General features: G+C 44.1%; 1 protein-coding gene across 3 annotated transcripts in view; it reads right to left on the bottom strand.

Annotated features, from left to right (window-relative positions):
- The window catches only part of dock6 (dedicator of cytokinesis 6), a 28,002-nt gene that overhangs the window by 4,210 nt on the left and 11,153 nt on the right, over positions 1–12,639 (bottom strand). The window contains exons 15-43 of one of the 3 annotated variants that reach the window (XM_068728065.1): positions 12,427–12,544; positions 11,204–11,274; positions 10,974–11,112; positions 10,716–10,817; positions 10,531–10,617; positions 9,551–9,782; positions 8,709–8,873; positions 8,383–8,555; positions 7,350–7,451; positions 6,857–6,943; positions 6,276–6,371; positions 5,599–5,739; positions 5,195–5,308; positions 4,918–5,088; positions 4,673–4,812; positions 4,333–4,502; positions 4,046–4,197; positions 3,599–3,781; positions 2,861–2,987; positions 2,644–2,728; positions 2,411–2,507; positions 2,180–2,314; positions 1,818–1,970; positions 1,378–1,536; positions 1,183–1,283; positions 905–1,097; positions 605–748; positions 332–463; positions 201–215 (exon numbers count right to left, since the gene is read on the bottom strand). In XM_068728065.1, coding sequence (XP_068584166.1) covers positions 201–215; positions 332–463; positions 605–748; positions 905–1,097; positions 1,183–1,283; positions 1,378–1,536; positions 1,818–1,970; positions 2,180–2,314; positions 2,411–2,507; positions 2,644–2,728; positions 2,861–2,987; positions 3,599–3,781; positions 4,046–4,197; positions 4,333–4,502; positions 4,673–4,812; positions 4,918–5,088; positions 5,195–5,308; positions 5,599–5,739; positions 6,276–6,371; positions 6,857–6,943; positions 7,350–7,451; positions 8,383–8,555; positions 8,709–8,873; positions 9,551–9,782; positions 10,531–10,617; positions 10,716–10,817; positions 10,974–11,112; positions 11,204–11,274; positions 12,427–12,544 — 3,784 coding nt within the window. The remainder of the gene's footprint in view (positions 1–200; positions 216–331; positions 464–604; positions 749–904; positions 1,098–1,182; positions 1,284–1,377; positions 1,537–1,817; positions 1,971–2,179; positions 2,315–2,410; positions 2,508–2,643; positions 2,729–2,860; positions 2,988–3,598; positions 3,782–4,045; positions 4,198–4,332; positions 4,503–4,672; positions 4,813–4,917; positions 5,089–5,194; positions 5,309–5,598; positions 5,740–6,275; positions 6,372–6,856; positions 6,944–7,349; positions 7,452–8,382; positions 8,556–8,708; positions 8,874–9,550; positions 9,783–10,530; positions 10,618–10,715; positions 10,818–10,973; positions 11,113–11,203; positions 11,275–12,426; positions 12,545–12,639) is intronic. The other 2 variants (XM_068728067.1, XM_068728068.1) reach the window with 2 other exon arrangements.

Below are 12,639 nucleotides of genomic sequence, written 5' to 3'. Positions count from 1 at the left end.
CCACAGTGGGAGGGTTAAAAAAAGGGATGGAAACTATGTCAAAGTGTGAAAGCAAGTTGTGTATCACTCACCAGTAACATGTTGTTCAAACAGGAGGAGAAGAGGAAGAAATAAAACATTGTCAATTCAAACGAAAAAGAACTGCTGAATTTGTTTTACCTGAAATGTAATATACTCGATATAACAAATGGACGTGTTACCTCCCATCCTGAACTCTGGAAAAGTAAAAAAAAAAACAAAAGAGGTGACGCATAAGACGGAATACCGGATGAAGTTCATTTGAACAGCGCAGTTAACTGCTGGTGATTTCAGGGACAAACTGCCGACTCACTTGGTTGTAGACCTTGTTGAAGGCATCCTGCAGCTTCCCGTGGACAGTGGCCAGCTTTTTGAAGTCTCTGTTGGCTTCATGGATGGGCAGCAGAATCTTGTACACTTCATTTATGGCCTCGTACATGGCGGCCTAGGGTTGCAGCACAACAGAAAGCTAGCTTTACGCATGCCACCCGATCACACAACACTCCGTCAGCCGTGTCAGTGCTGTAACCTCGCGCTGTGTTAACATCCAGCCCGTCACCATGTGGTCGGAGAATACGAGTCGTACCATGTTAAAAGAGGCAGCTGCTTGCTCCAGGAGGCCCACCAGACCGGACTCGCTGAAGTACTTCCCAGCGCAAATCCCCTCCTCCTCTGGAGACAGGACGTCATCGGATACGGCCGACTCTTCCAACACGTTGGATGAAATATTCTGGAGGAAAAAACAGGGAACAGAACACTTTTAAGGACATGCATCTTTAACAATCGCAGGTTTCAGTCTTGGTGGTCCAGTTTTTGGGACAACCTCCAATCTCATTCTGCCATACCGCTGCGAGTAGAGTCACCATATAAAACAGCATGCGCTGACCTGAAACGTCACACAACCGATTGGCAGGTAGCGGCAATCCTCCAGCATGTTGAGGTATTCTGCCACCAGCGCCGCGCTGTGGACCAGACAGTGGGCAGCTTCAGCATGGTTCCCTCTCTCAGAGTGTTTCCCTGCCATATTCTGGAGCCACGTCAGACGCAGGTCAGGGGAGTTCTGGTAGCCCTTTGCAATCCTGTAAAAAATAATAATGAAACAGCAGAGTTTATTTGTGACACTTCCTTGTTGTATACAAGCATTATGAATGTGCATCACAATACCTGTACATGAGGTCAATGAGCATCTCTGGATCCTGCTGATGCTCTTTCATCTTAACGGTGTCAGTAAGAATCATGTGCAGGTTGAACACCAGATCCTGGACCTGCAGTTTCAAGAGTGCAACACAGCACACATTTAATACGTCTTGTCCACTCTTGCAGCTCCAGATGAGACTCCACACGGAGGCGGTTACATACCTGCTCTGGGAAGGGCGTGTCGCGCAGCTCCAGGTCCTCTTCGGCGTACGTCAGGATCGTCTTGAGCGAGCGGCGAAGATGCTCCTCGTTGAAGTTTTGCGACGTTCCCACCAGTGACGACAGGGACATTGTGACCTGCATCTTCACTCGAGCGAAGTTCTGGTCCAGGGATAAAATAAGGACAGACTGTGACTCACAATAGTATTAAAGCGTCTGTTCACCAGCTAAAGCTGAGAACACATTTGTGCACGAGGAGCATAAATGCTTTAAAAAGTGCACAAGTCTGCTTTTTATGTGCCCAGGTTTTGAGACTAAACTATCTATTCCTAAAACATCCTGTACGTGTCCTGATGATCCATTTTGATTTACTGGCATGTCCCTGGTTATAACAAGAACATTACAATATAAATCTCCAATGCAAAGACAGAATCCAGACTTACGTTTCCTATCTCAAAGTTCTGCCTCATGAGCAGGTAAAGAGAGGCGGAGGCGTGACTTCTGACCGAGCCGACACTACTGCTGCAGTGACGCAGGAGACGCAGGCACAGGTCGGCACAAAGCTCCGTGTCCTCTTCAAACAGCATCTCTGGGAACTACAGACACAAACACACACTCACCGCGTATCCTCCTTACACTAATAGATGAAGTATTTCTTTAAAAGTTCTTTGTACACTGAGAGGAAAATGACATTGATTGACTTGTGACAATATTTTAAGCTGCATTAATATTAGATGTTAAAAAAAAAAAAAAGCGACTAATTAAACCGACAGCAAACGATAATAGAGACATTTCACTTGTGTACCTTGAAGACCAGAGCTCTTTGTGTAGTGAAGCAGTGCTGCAGGAAGAGGGCGCTCTGGTTGCCTGCCATGCTGTGGAGGAGAACTCTCAACACTCCACCCAGAACACTTTCCTTTAGCTCTGATGCCACCACAGTCTGAGAGAGACGCACAACACATCACAGCAAGGTGAGTCTACAATAAACAGCAGTGTGTGATGATGACGAGGATGAGGACGAGGACGATTGCTTTACCTTGACTACAATCTCCAGGGTGTCCAGTACGATCAGAGAGGCCTCGGTGGCTAAGTTTCCATCCACCACAGACTCCTGCTCCACCTCGTCTTTAGTCCTGTAAGAGTTGTTATTTCACAACCATCAGTATCACACTTAAGCACTGTTTAGATGAAGAGACAGTCTATTTTCCCTTCTTTATATTTAGATTCTAATCCAGAAATCTATCGGTAATTTCACTAAAGTAAACATACTTGTCGACTCGGTCTGTATTTTGTCTCCAGTGAGTGACGTTCTTCCTCCACCGGACATTCTCCTGGCTGCCGTAGGGACTCCTTTCTGGTAGAGTAAAACAAAATCACAATTTCCATGAGCACGAACTTCTAAACACCTCACACACACACACACACACACACACACACACACACACACACACACACACACATTAGTGGCTGCTCTCACGCTACTTACCTCTGCAGCGGCGGACCATCTCCTGACGAGCCCCGATGGTGCCCAGTATGGCCTCCTCCAGCCGGGCCTTCATGTCCTGAGACTTTTTAAACGTCAGGCTGTTGATCCTCTCCAGAGCCTTCTTCCCCTACAACGACCATCAAACATCAACGGACAGGGACAAAAAAAAAAAAAAAAAAAGACAAAAGACGTCAGAAAAACAAGTTTCAAACAACAAATTTCAATTGTATAAAAAACTCCAGTAGAAATGATGAGATGGGCATATGTGAGAAAGTCAAACACAAAAAATTGCCGACAGATTGAAGTAGAAGTACACAGGTATGTAGGCTGTGTACATGTGGGTATGCAGGTGAATATAGATGTGTGTAGATGTGTTACACGTGTATATGTGGAAAGGTACACATGGACATATACTCCTCAAAGTGAAGATGAAGGACTGAACGTTTTCTATGGTGTTTAAATGCTGATATGCATATAAACAACTGAAAAAGAGTTTGATGTAAAAAATATCGAAAAGCCTTTGTACATTCTGCAACATTGCTTTTTCCAAATAAAAATAAAATAAAAACAAAACTACATCACCCTGCAGTACTGATAACTCAAGATAGGGAACTTTCTTGAAACAACTACTGACATTTGTGTAGCTCTGGCATGTCCAAGTTAGACATCTGTACTTTGGTTCCGACTCAATGGGTGTCATAGTCTCTCATAGTCGGGACAGTGCCTGCTTTATTGTACCTTGTATTCAAAGCAGGAGACGCAGAGATGCAGCAGATCTAGCAGGCGGTTGATTTGCAGTACAGATAAGTCGGACACCCAGCGCTCCAGGAGAGCAGCGTCTGCATTCTTCAGAACCCACAGGAAACTCACCAGCAGAGTCCTGCTGCACTCGGCAGACAGAGAGCTGGACTGGCGCCCGGCCTGGTGAAGACAAACACATAAACCCAGTGCCAGTCTTTTAATGTGATGCGTACAAAATGGCTGTTTATAGACAGATATAAAAGGAAAAGGACAGAGAGAGACACCTACAGGCTAAGAGGCGCAGTTCTAGGGAGGAATGCAAATGTTTTTTTGAGTGAGTGTCTGTGTCAGAGAGTGAACGCCTCCCACACACACAGGCTGATCTGTGACCTGTCAGTCTGTCGGGCCCGGGGGAGCAGCCTGACCCCTGCCGCTATCACTCACCACTGTGGGCAGCGCAAACGGGTTGGCTTTGACATGCGGCAAAGGGGAGCCGGCAATCGCCATGGCAACAGACTGACTGATAGTGTTGCCGCTGTCTGGGTCAGTATCGTCGGCGTGGGCCGAGGCAAGGCGGCACCGAGCAGGCGAGGAGTCTAGGAAGAAATAAGAACAGAGCTCTCAGGTCCAATAACACTGGAAATAAAACCATTGTGCAGATGAGATACATGTGCGGAGGAGGCGGACAGCCATAAAAAAATTGCAGCGGGTGGCACATGTGTTGTGCTGACCAGAGAAGTCGTGGAGCTGATGCAACGTCTCCATGACGATGGGGATGAGCGGTAGGTAGAGCTGAGCGATGTGGGCTCTGACCTGAGGGTCAGTGTAGCGGGGGTCTGCGTCATGGCTGCACAGCAGGGAGTGAACAGCACTAATGGCCTTTTTATGAAGGAAGAAAACCCTATGGGCAAAAAATACAAGTGTATCAGCACATTCGGTGTGTTTCTCACTGCGCACTATGTACTTAATGGCGCTGCACTGTATTTCATTTTAAAGTTCAAACTCTGATGATCCCTATGAGGAAACTGAACGACACTCCCGATTCTTATATGTGCAACAAGTGAAGCCTACCCTTCTCCATCGGGATCAAGGATGAGAGAGAGCTCAGTAAGCAGCAGGCCAGACAGGAAGTGCTGCTGGCGGAAAGGGACGGAGAGCTCAAACATGGTGGCCACACCCTGGTCTTGCACCATACTGGAAAACGCTGAACTCTGTTCATACAAAAAAAAAAAAAACGAGAGGAGGGAGAAGATGAGATTATGAGAATATGAAAATAAAACATGAGCAGTTTAAATCAGTTCTATTGTATCCAGTGCCTGTGAGGTGGTGGAGGAGGTGGAGGGCGAGGGGGAGGCTGGAGGGCTGAGAGTGGAGCACGGCAGGTTGAGGACGACGTAGTGCTCGTGGCTGCAGACGATACGAGTGAAGTCCACCCTCAGGGCATTCAGAGAGCTGGGGTTCTGCGCCGTGTGAAGCTTGTGGGCGATCTGTTCGAAAACACGGGTTTGAGTCGGTGAAAGCTGTTGTAAAATGTGCGTGGGAGCATCGGGATGTTTGGTATGAAAGGCAAACGGGGAGGGCCGTAATAGACACCTGTTTGTAGTAGGAGCGGATGAGGTTGAACACAAAGCCCCGGTCCATGAGAGACAGCAGGTCATTCAGGAAGAAGGCCAGACTGCTATTCAGCCTCTCCACAAGCTCCACATCCTGAAAGAGAGAGACAGAGAGAGAGAGGGGATGGGAATGAGCAGGAGCACATAGGGTTACATGAAAGGGAGGATGTGATATCAGAAGATAAACAGACATATTGGGATATTTTAATCATGATGGATTGAGCATTACATACGAGATAAGGCAACTTTATTTTGGACAAAAACTGTAAAAAAGACAACCTCTGGCCATCTTTTATTACTCAACACTTAGTTTGTTTAAAACAAATGGACTTTCAGCCGTTCATTTCCTTACTTGCTTGTATTGTGGATTGCGGGTTTTTTTACCTTGTGGTATCGACCGGCGATGTCTGCACTGATGGCACAAACAAGTGCAGCAATGTCGTCCACAAAGCGGTCGGGGAAACGCTGTCGCCTCGCAACGTCCAATTTCGAGGTCAGGAATAAGTGATGGGTCATGCTCTTTGTCTAGAGGACAGAGTAAATAAGAAATTCCCTTCATGAAAATATCACCTATCCTGCTGTAATAATGGTTCCTGTAGTGTGTGTGTGTGTGTGTGTTTTGATGCTTGTTTTTCCTCATAAAGGGATAGTTTGGATGTTCTGAAGTGGTTTGGATGAGGTACTTAGTGTATTAGCTACAGTAGATAGCGGCCGGCACGCCCCCAGTTTCGAGAAACAGACAGGAGTGCCAGCGCCGGAGCAAAGTAATGCACCGCTGTGGATGAGGGCAGCAGCAAAACAGAGCAAAAAAAAAAAAAATCAATACCAGTTTAAGTGTAATATTTTCATCTACCTTGACGTCAGACAGCCCTTTCCATCGGCCTTTGGTCGACTCCATTGGCTCCTTTGATATTGATTTTTTTTAGGTGTTTAAAGTATGTTTTGCTGCTGCCGTCGTCCTGAGCAGTATATTGCTTTGCTCCCATGCTGGAACTCCATTCTCCAAACTAGTGTTATGTTCACAGTGTGACATGAACATAAATGCACAAAGACATACTCACCATAAGCTGGAAGAAAAACCAGGCCTGCTGCAGCGCCGCCTCCCTCACCGCGCTGGTGCTGACCACCCACTGCAACGCCAGCTCCTCATGGAGCAGCTACACGTGAACCAACACAGAGCTCATTTCAGCTTTCATCAGCAAACCACTTTAGAAACCAGATGAACTATGAAGATTAATTAAGTGGTGTGTGTTTGTTTGTTATTACAAGAAGAAAGATATGAAACTGTTACTGTGATTTGTAAAAGATAACAGTGAAACGGTGTTTTTTGATAGTTATTCAAATAAATATGTATGAAATAAAAAGCTTTATTATAATGATTCATAGTGATAATAAAAATGTATTAAGACTCATTCGTCAGTAAATCTGCCAGATTGAGTCCTGATATCCCAAAAGAATATTAAGTGTCAGTGTATCAACAAACAAATGTTCACAGCAGATTACAGGAAGACGCTGTTAAAATGTCATGGTGGTTTGTGTTCATGACACGGAGAGTTGATGAACGTTAGGACATTAAATGTGTTATGAAGTTGTTGTGGAGAACGACACGTTTACAGTTTGTTACAGGAGATGTCAGCTTTACCTTCTTGGTAATCTGCCTTGTGGGAACTGAAAACAAGGCCACGCTGTCCAGAAAGGCAGACATGCGATTGCAGCTGCGGTCTTTTGCCTGACATGGAGTGGCGGTGAGGTGAACCCACAGAGATGAGGACAAAGTGACGTGAAAAGGGATGAATGGAAATGGATGGTTGGCCAGAGAACTCACTATGAACTCTGGGAAGAAATCTGATGAGCCCCGGGGCAGAGATTACGTCTCTCAAACACAACAGATGTGGTCTGTTAGTCGGCGGCGGGAGATTGAATTGTTGAAACTGACTGACAAGTTGCAAAAGGTGTGACAGACAAAAAAAAATGGCTGGCAGAGTGAGAGGCAGATGGAAACAGACAAAACCTTTGAGAAGTGAGGGAGGAAAAGACCCACGAGAGTTGATCAGAGATGGTTCAGGATGGAGGTGGTGAGGTGGTGAAGGTGAGGAGGAGGAGGAGGAGGAGGAGGAGGAGGAGGGATTTGGCACCTGCTTGAGCTCACAGCTGGAGTTGGGGTTTCGGCGTAGCACAGATCTGGAGCCTCCGGGGGCATAAGCAGAGTTTACCCAGGAGTGGGAGCGGTCAATACCCTGCCGTAAGCCACCGGAGACGCACACAAAAACACACAAACACACACACACACACACACACACACACACACACACACACACAGTGCGGCAAGAGGCAAGGGCACAGTGAGTAAAGGGAAGGCAATTACCACACAAGATTATTTGAAGGATAAAACTGGGAAGAAACAAAAGTAAGGGAAAGTGTAGAAAAGTGAAGCTTGAATCAGCAGAGGGGAGAATAAAGGAACTGAATGAAAGACAAAGGACAGAGGCACGAAGCATAACTGAATCTCTGACAGCAGCATCATTAACTGCTATCGGTCAACCTGAGCTTATTGAATCTGCTGCGAAGAGCAGAGACACAACAAATGACAGAATAAAAACAAAGTGGGAATATGTCATAAGTGGTACCATAAAAAAAAGACTTCATTTCTGTGCTGCTGTTTCTTTTTCAATCTACCATTAATGCTAGACAAAATAAAATATGAGACAATTTGCAAATGAAATGAATGCGCACATTAAACAACAAACTGCTATGAGGAAACAAGTCAGAGCCAATACTTTACAGATTTCTCACAAAACATAAGAAATGCACTATTTTAAGAACTCTAAAAACGGATTATTAACAATTTAACTGCTTTCATGACTTTCAAAACAACTTTAACGTAAGGCTGTAACAAATTCATTTTTCTATTGAGGTTTCCGAATGAAGCTTTGAATGTTTATCATCCTATTTTATCTATTTTAAAAAACTGCACGACATCCAAATGTTGATCGAGAATTCAAATGTCATGAATGACGCTTCGACGCTTCAAACTATTTTGCACAGCCCTACTTTAAAGCTTTTCTAGAACTTCCACACACACACACACACACACACACACACACACTACAGCAATAGTTGTATAGTCTTAATGAGAGTAGCGCATTTTGAAAGACAGCTGCAGCTCACCTTGCTCCCTATGATCCTCTGCACCTCTTCATCAGGAGAAACTGGGGTGCTGGCCAAGTCCGGGTTGGAGTTGCTGATACTCTTGGAGCGGGACAGGTGGAGGCTGCTCGGCCGGACTGTTGTTCTCGATAAAGTGGCGTATTGCATAGGCATCTCGTAGGACTGCGTGCCAGCTTCTCGTGGAGATGGACCAATAGAAACGCCACATGGTGAAATAATAGCAAGCAAACATCCACGAGGAGGGTCAGGTGAATGCCGGCGGTCCAGAGAAAGGCTCTCTTTCTGCTTCTCAGACACAGACCGCACCCTTCACATTGGTGACTCACCTGTTGGGGGTATTGCAGGTTCGGCGCTCGGCAGGCGGAAGCAGTAGTGGATGTAGGACGCCAGCAGGTTGTTGCGGCCGTGTTGGTCCTGGTTCCCCTCCAGGTTCTTGTGGATCTGGTTGACCAGTAAAGACATCGCTTCGAAGGCGGCGCGGCCCAAGTTCACTGTGGATAAATCAGGAGTGAGAGCAGCAAAGGCACAACTAAAAACTATGACTGGGATTCTTTTATTCATTAAATATATTATCAAATAGTATTGTTGACAATTGCATTGCATGATTGTGGACTGTAAATTTAAACTGGCATGATTTATGCTTCACATATTAACCACGATGCCGACCAAAACATTTTTTACAATTTGATGTATTTATAAATAAGTATGATATAAGTAAACGCCACCTAGCGTATCTGATGTTTTGTCTTGTGTGTCACTGAAGTTGAAAACAATAAAGATTGGGATATACAGTAAGTAAATGAAACAGTTTTGTTGCTAAATTATCATGAATATTATTATTCATTGCAGTTCCCCGCTCATTTCCCAGCAGCATGCAGCTAAATCATGTGCCTCTCAGCTTGAGGACAGAGGTTAGATTTGCAGCCGACAACGTGTGTGTGTGTGTGTGTGTGTGTGTGTGTGTGTGTGTGTGTGTGCGCTAAACATTTGTCTGTCTCTACAATAATAGGCTGAAAATCAACCAGTGTGCTCCAGTCCTTTCTTTTCCCTTGGAAGTCATATTAATCATCATCACGTTATCTCCTCAAATTATCAGAATTAGCATTTTATCCTCGCTCCGTGGAGTGCACTTCAAATCCCAAATGGCTGTCCTTCAGAGCTCACTCACCAATTTGTCCCGCGATGACCGGCGGGTAGACGATGAGCTGAATGAGCTTGTTGAGCAGCTGGTGCAGGAACCTGACACAGGTATCCAGCAGAGCCCCTCTCAGTGCAGCCATGCTGGCCTTCAGCTCCCCCTCCATGTTCGCCTCGGTGATGATGACGTCCTTCAGGCGGAAGGGGAAGGAGTACTCCTCCAGAACATACACTAGAGTGAAGAACTTGTCCAGGTGGGGGTCCTAGAGTTAACGACAGAATACAAAGGAAGTAGCACTTGACCTGGGTCAATTTCAACGTGGCAGAAATGTTTTAATGTGGTTGAAAATCAAAGATTGAGGGTTTCTGTGTCTTTCTGAAAGCAAACTGTTGTTTATATATGACATGCATACACTGCTGATGGTACATGTAGGCCGACTGACGTGTTGTCTGTATCTCAAATCTCAGTAACTCACTCAAATCCATTTCATTCTCTCTCCAGATAAAAGTTATTATTATTCACAATAGATGAAAACTATGAATGCTCAATCAATCAATCAATCAATCAATCAAGTTTTATTCATACATGACCTTTCAAAGAAATCAAATGTAATTCAAAGTGCTGTACGAATGATTGACAATAAGAAAACAAGACGAAAATAAAGATGAGATGAAGAGGCTAATGCACACCAACAAAAGTTAAGAAAAATAAATCAATAAGTTACTAACTAAATACATAAATAAACAAACTACAGCACTGAATAATACAATTAGTGTGAAATAAAATATATATTAATACTAAAACCATAGCATAAAAACACATGAGACACTGTATACAATCTGACTTAATAATAAAAACCACAACATTCTAAAACACTACACTATTAATAGTAAATATGTTCAGAACCCGCCCCCAATAACACAAACCTGACTCCAACATGGCTTTTAAAGGTGGGAGGAAAAAGCACACAGGAAAGCAGAAGCTACAGTATAAGAATTGCTTTTGTGTACCTGAGTGTGAACCGAGGAGGCCGCCGTCACCTCGACATTGAACACTCCTTTGTGGTTATCCACCCACTTCATGCCTGGGAGCTGAACCTGCCGCAGGGTGACATCCAACTCGTTTAACACATCACAAAAGGAGTAGGTAATGGCCGGCAAACTGAGCAACACAATCCCTTTAAAAACACACTCACGTCAGGGGTGAGCACAGAGTAGCTGGGTGGGGGCTTTTCCACCGAGACGGGCAGGCTGAAGGAGCCGGTGCGTAGTCGGCCGTGCTGCATCAGAGGGATCCACTGCAGGCGGAGAGAGAGGGAGACACGCGATCGCTCACCAATGCCAAGACAACAGAAGGAGCTATAAGACAAGTTGGCGTGTGTGTGTGTGTGTGTGTGTGTGTGTGTGTGTGTGTGTGTGTGTGTGTGTGTGTGTGGGAGAAGGAGACTACTCACGGTGTAGCCCACAGGGGTCTCCAGAGGAGTGTTCTGTTTGGGCTGGCAGCTGATGTGGAAGAAGGTGAACAGCAGATGGTGGTTGTCTGTCAGATTGGCAGGAATCCTCATTTTCATCTCCTCATAGAACTCGGGAGACCTTTTGAGTTGAGAGTTTAAACACAGTGTTTAAAGGGCGACACAGCGTTGGACAGACTCCATTGGAAGAGCAATGGGTGGGCGAGCCTCACTTGTTATGGTAGATGATGGGAGTGTAGGCGTCTTGCATGAACTCGGCACAACTCGACTTCCCGAAGATGACCTGGTCAAACAGCAGAGTGTTAATACAGTTCTGTGACAAACAGGAGGAAGTCCTTTGACATGATCATCCTCAACGATGTCTCGTCAATCATCTGGAGAAGTTCTCCATCAAACATTTATTCATTCATTATTATTTAACAGTTTACTTAATGTTTTTAAGTATTTGTTAATAAATACTATAAACATTATGGACCAAATGTTTGTAACACTTTGGTTTGTAAACTGTCCATAAACCATATTTGGATGGCTTTTCAGTATCTATAAATATTATTTTGATAGTCAAGAGTTGGTTGATGGTTATTAATTGGCTATCTTTAAATATTCTGATTAAATAAATAAAAATAACTTTAAAAATAATTTTACAAAACATTTGGTTATCATTAACAAATACTTAATATAACATATTAAATGTTGCAACAATAAACTGATAATAGTTAACTAATGTAATCAGAATCATCTCTTATTAGCCATTTCTAAACTTCTTAATACACAAACTAAGGATCAAATTACAGAATTACTATTAATATATATACACTAATATATATACTAATAATCTTTAAATATTTATTATCATTTCATGATTTGGTAAAACTCTGACGGACAAACCTCCAAGCAAGGGAACATAAGATAAAACATTATTATTATTATTATTATTATATTATCCATCAAATCTAAATCTTCCAAGAAATCTGACAAACAATATTAATAATTTTAACTTCCTAATTTATCTGCATAGTTAAACTCATGTTAAATGGATAGACTTGGATCTTAAGAGTGGAGTGAGACTTGGAGGCGGCTGTAAAGCGGCTGCAGCGTATTTAACTGGTTTGAATATATAATCATGAGCACAAGAGGAGAAAAGGATTATGTTGGAGACGTTGTTGATGTCTGACCACTACCTTGTTATCCTCAAGTGATCAAACTACGAGAATATCCTTCACCGTGTGGTATTCAATGGAGAAACGTGTCTCCAGTTAAAACATGAGAGATCACTGAATGTAACTAGACGTTCCTTCCCTCTGTGCTCAACGCTACGCTCCCCTTTGAAGAAGCTCCGTCTTCCGAGAAGACGCCATGTATCGTTTCACTGCCTCGAGCTGTTTTTGGTGACTGGAGATTCTGGAGTCACTCGTTATCCTCGTCTGTGACTCACCGGCAAAGCCTGACTGGGGTCCTCTCCTGCCATGAACTGAACCTTCACAGCAATGTTCCTCACCGAGCCCTGACGGCTGCTGAAGTTCAGACTTTGTGGGTAAACATAGAGCAAGTTTCTGAAAGGCAAAAAGGATGCAAGGCAGAGAATGAGAGAGAGAGAAAAATATGACGACGACAAAAAATGCAAAGTTATTAATGAGTCAAAGGAACA

Source organism: Cebidichthys violaceus, unplaced genomic scaffold (genome assembly GCF_023349555.1).
Source record: "Cebidichthys violaceus isolate CVI_PGR_0920_01 unplaced genomic scaffold, fCebVio1.0.p SCAF_40, whole genome shotgun sequence".
In the NCBI taxonomy this organism is placed as follows: domain Eukaryota; kingdom Metazoa; phylum Chordata; class Actinopteri; order Perciformes; family Stichaeidae; genus Cebidichthys; species Cebidichthys violaceus.
The sequence above is the reverse complement of the archived record's forward strand: the minus strand, read 5'-3'. Positions and strand labels throughout refer to the sequence as shown.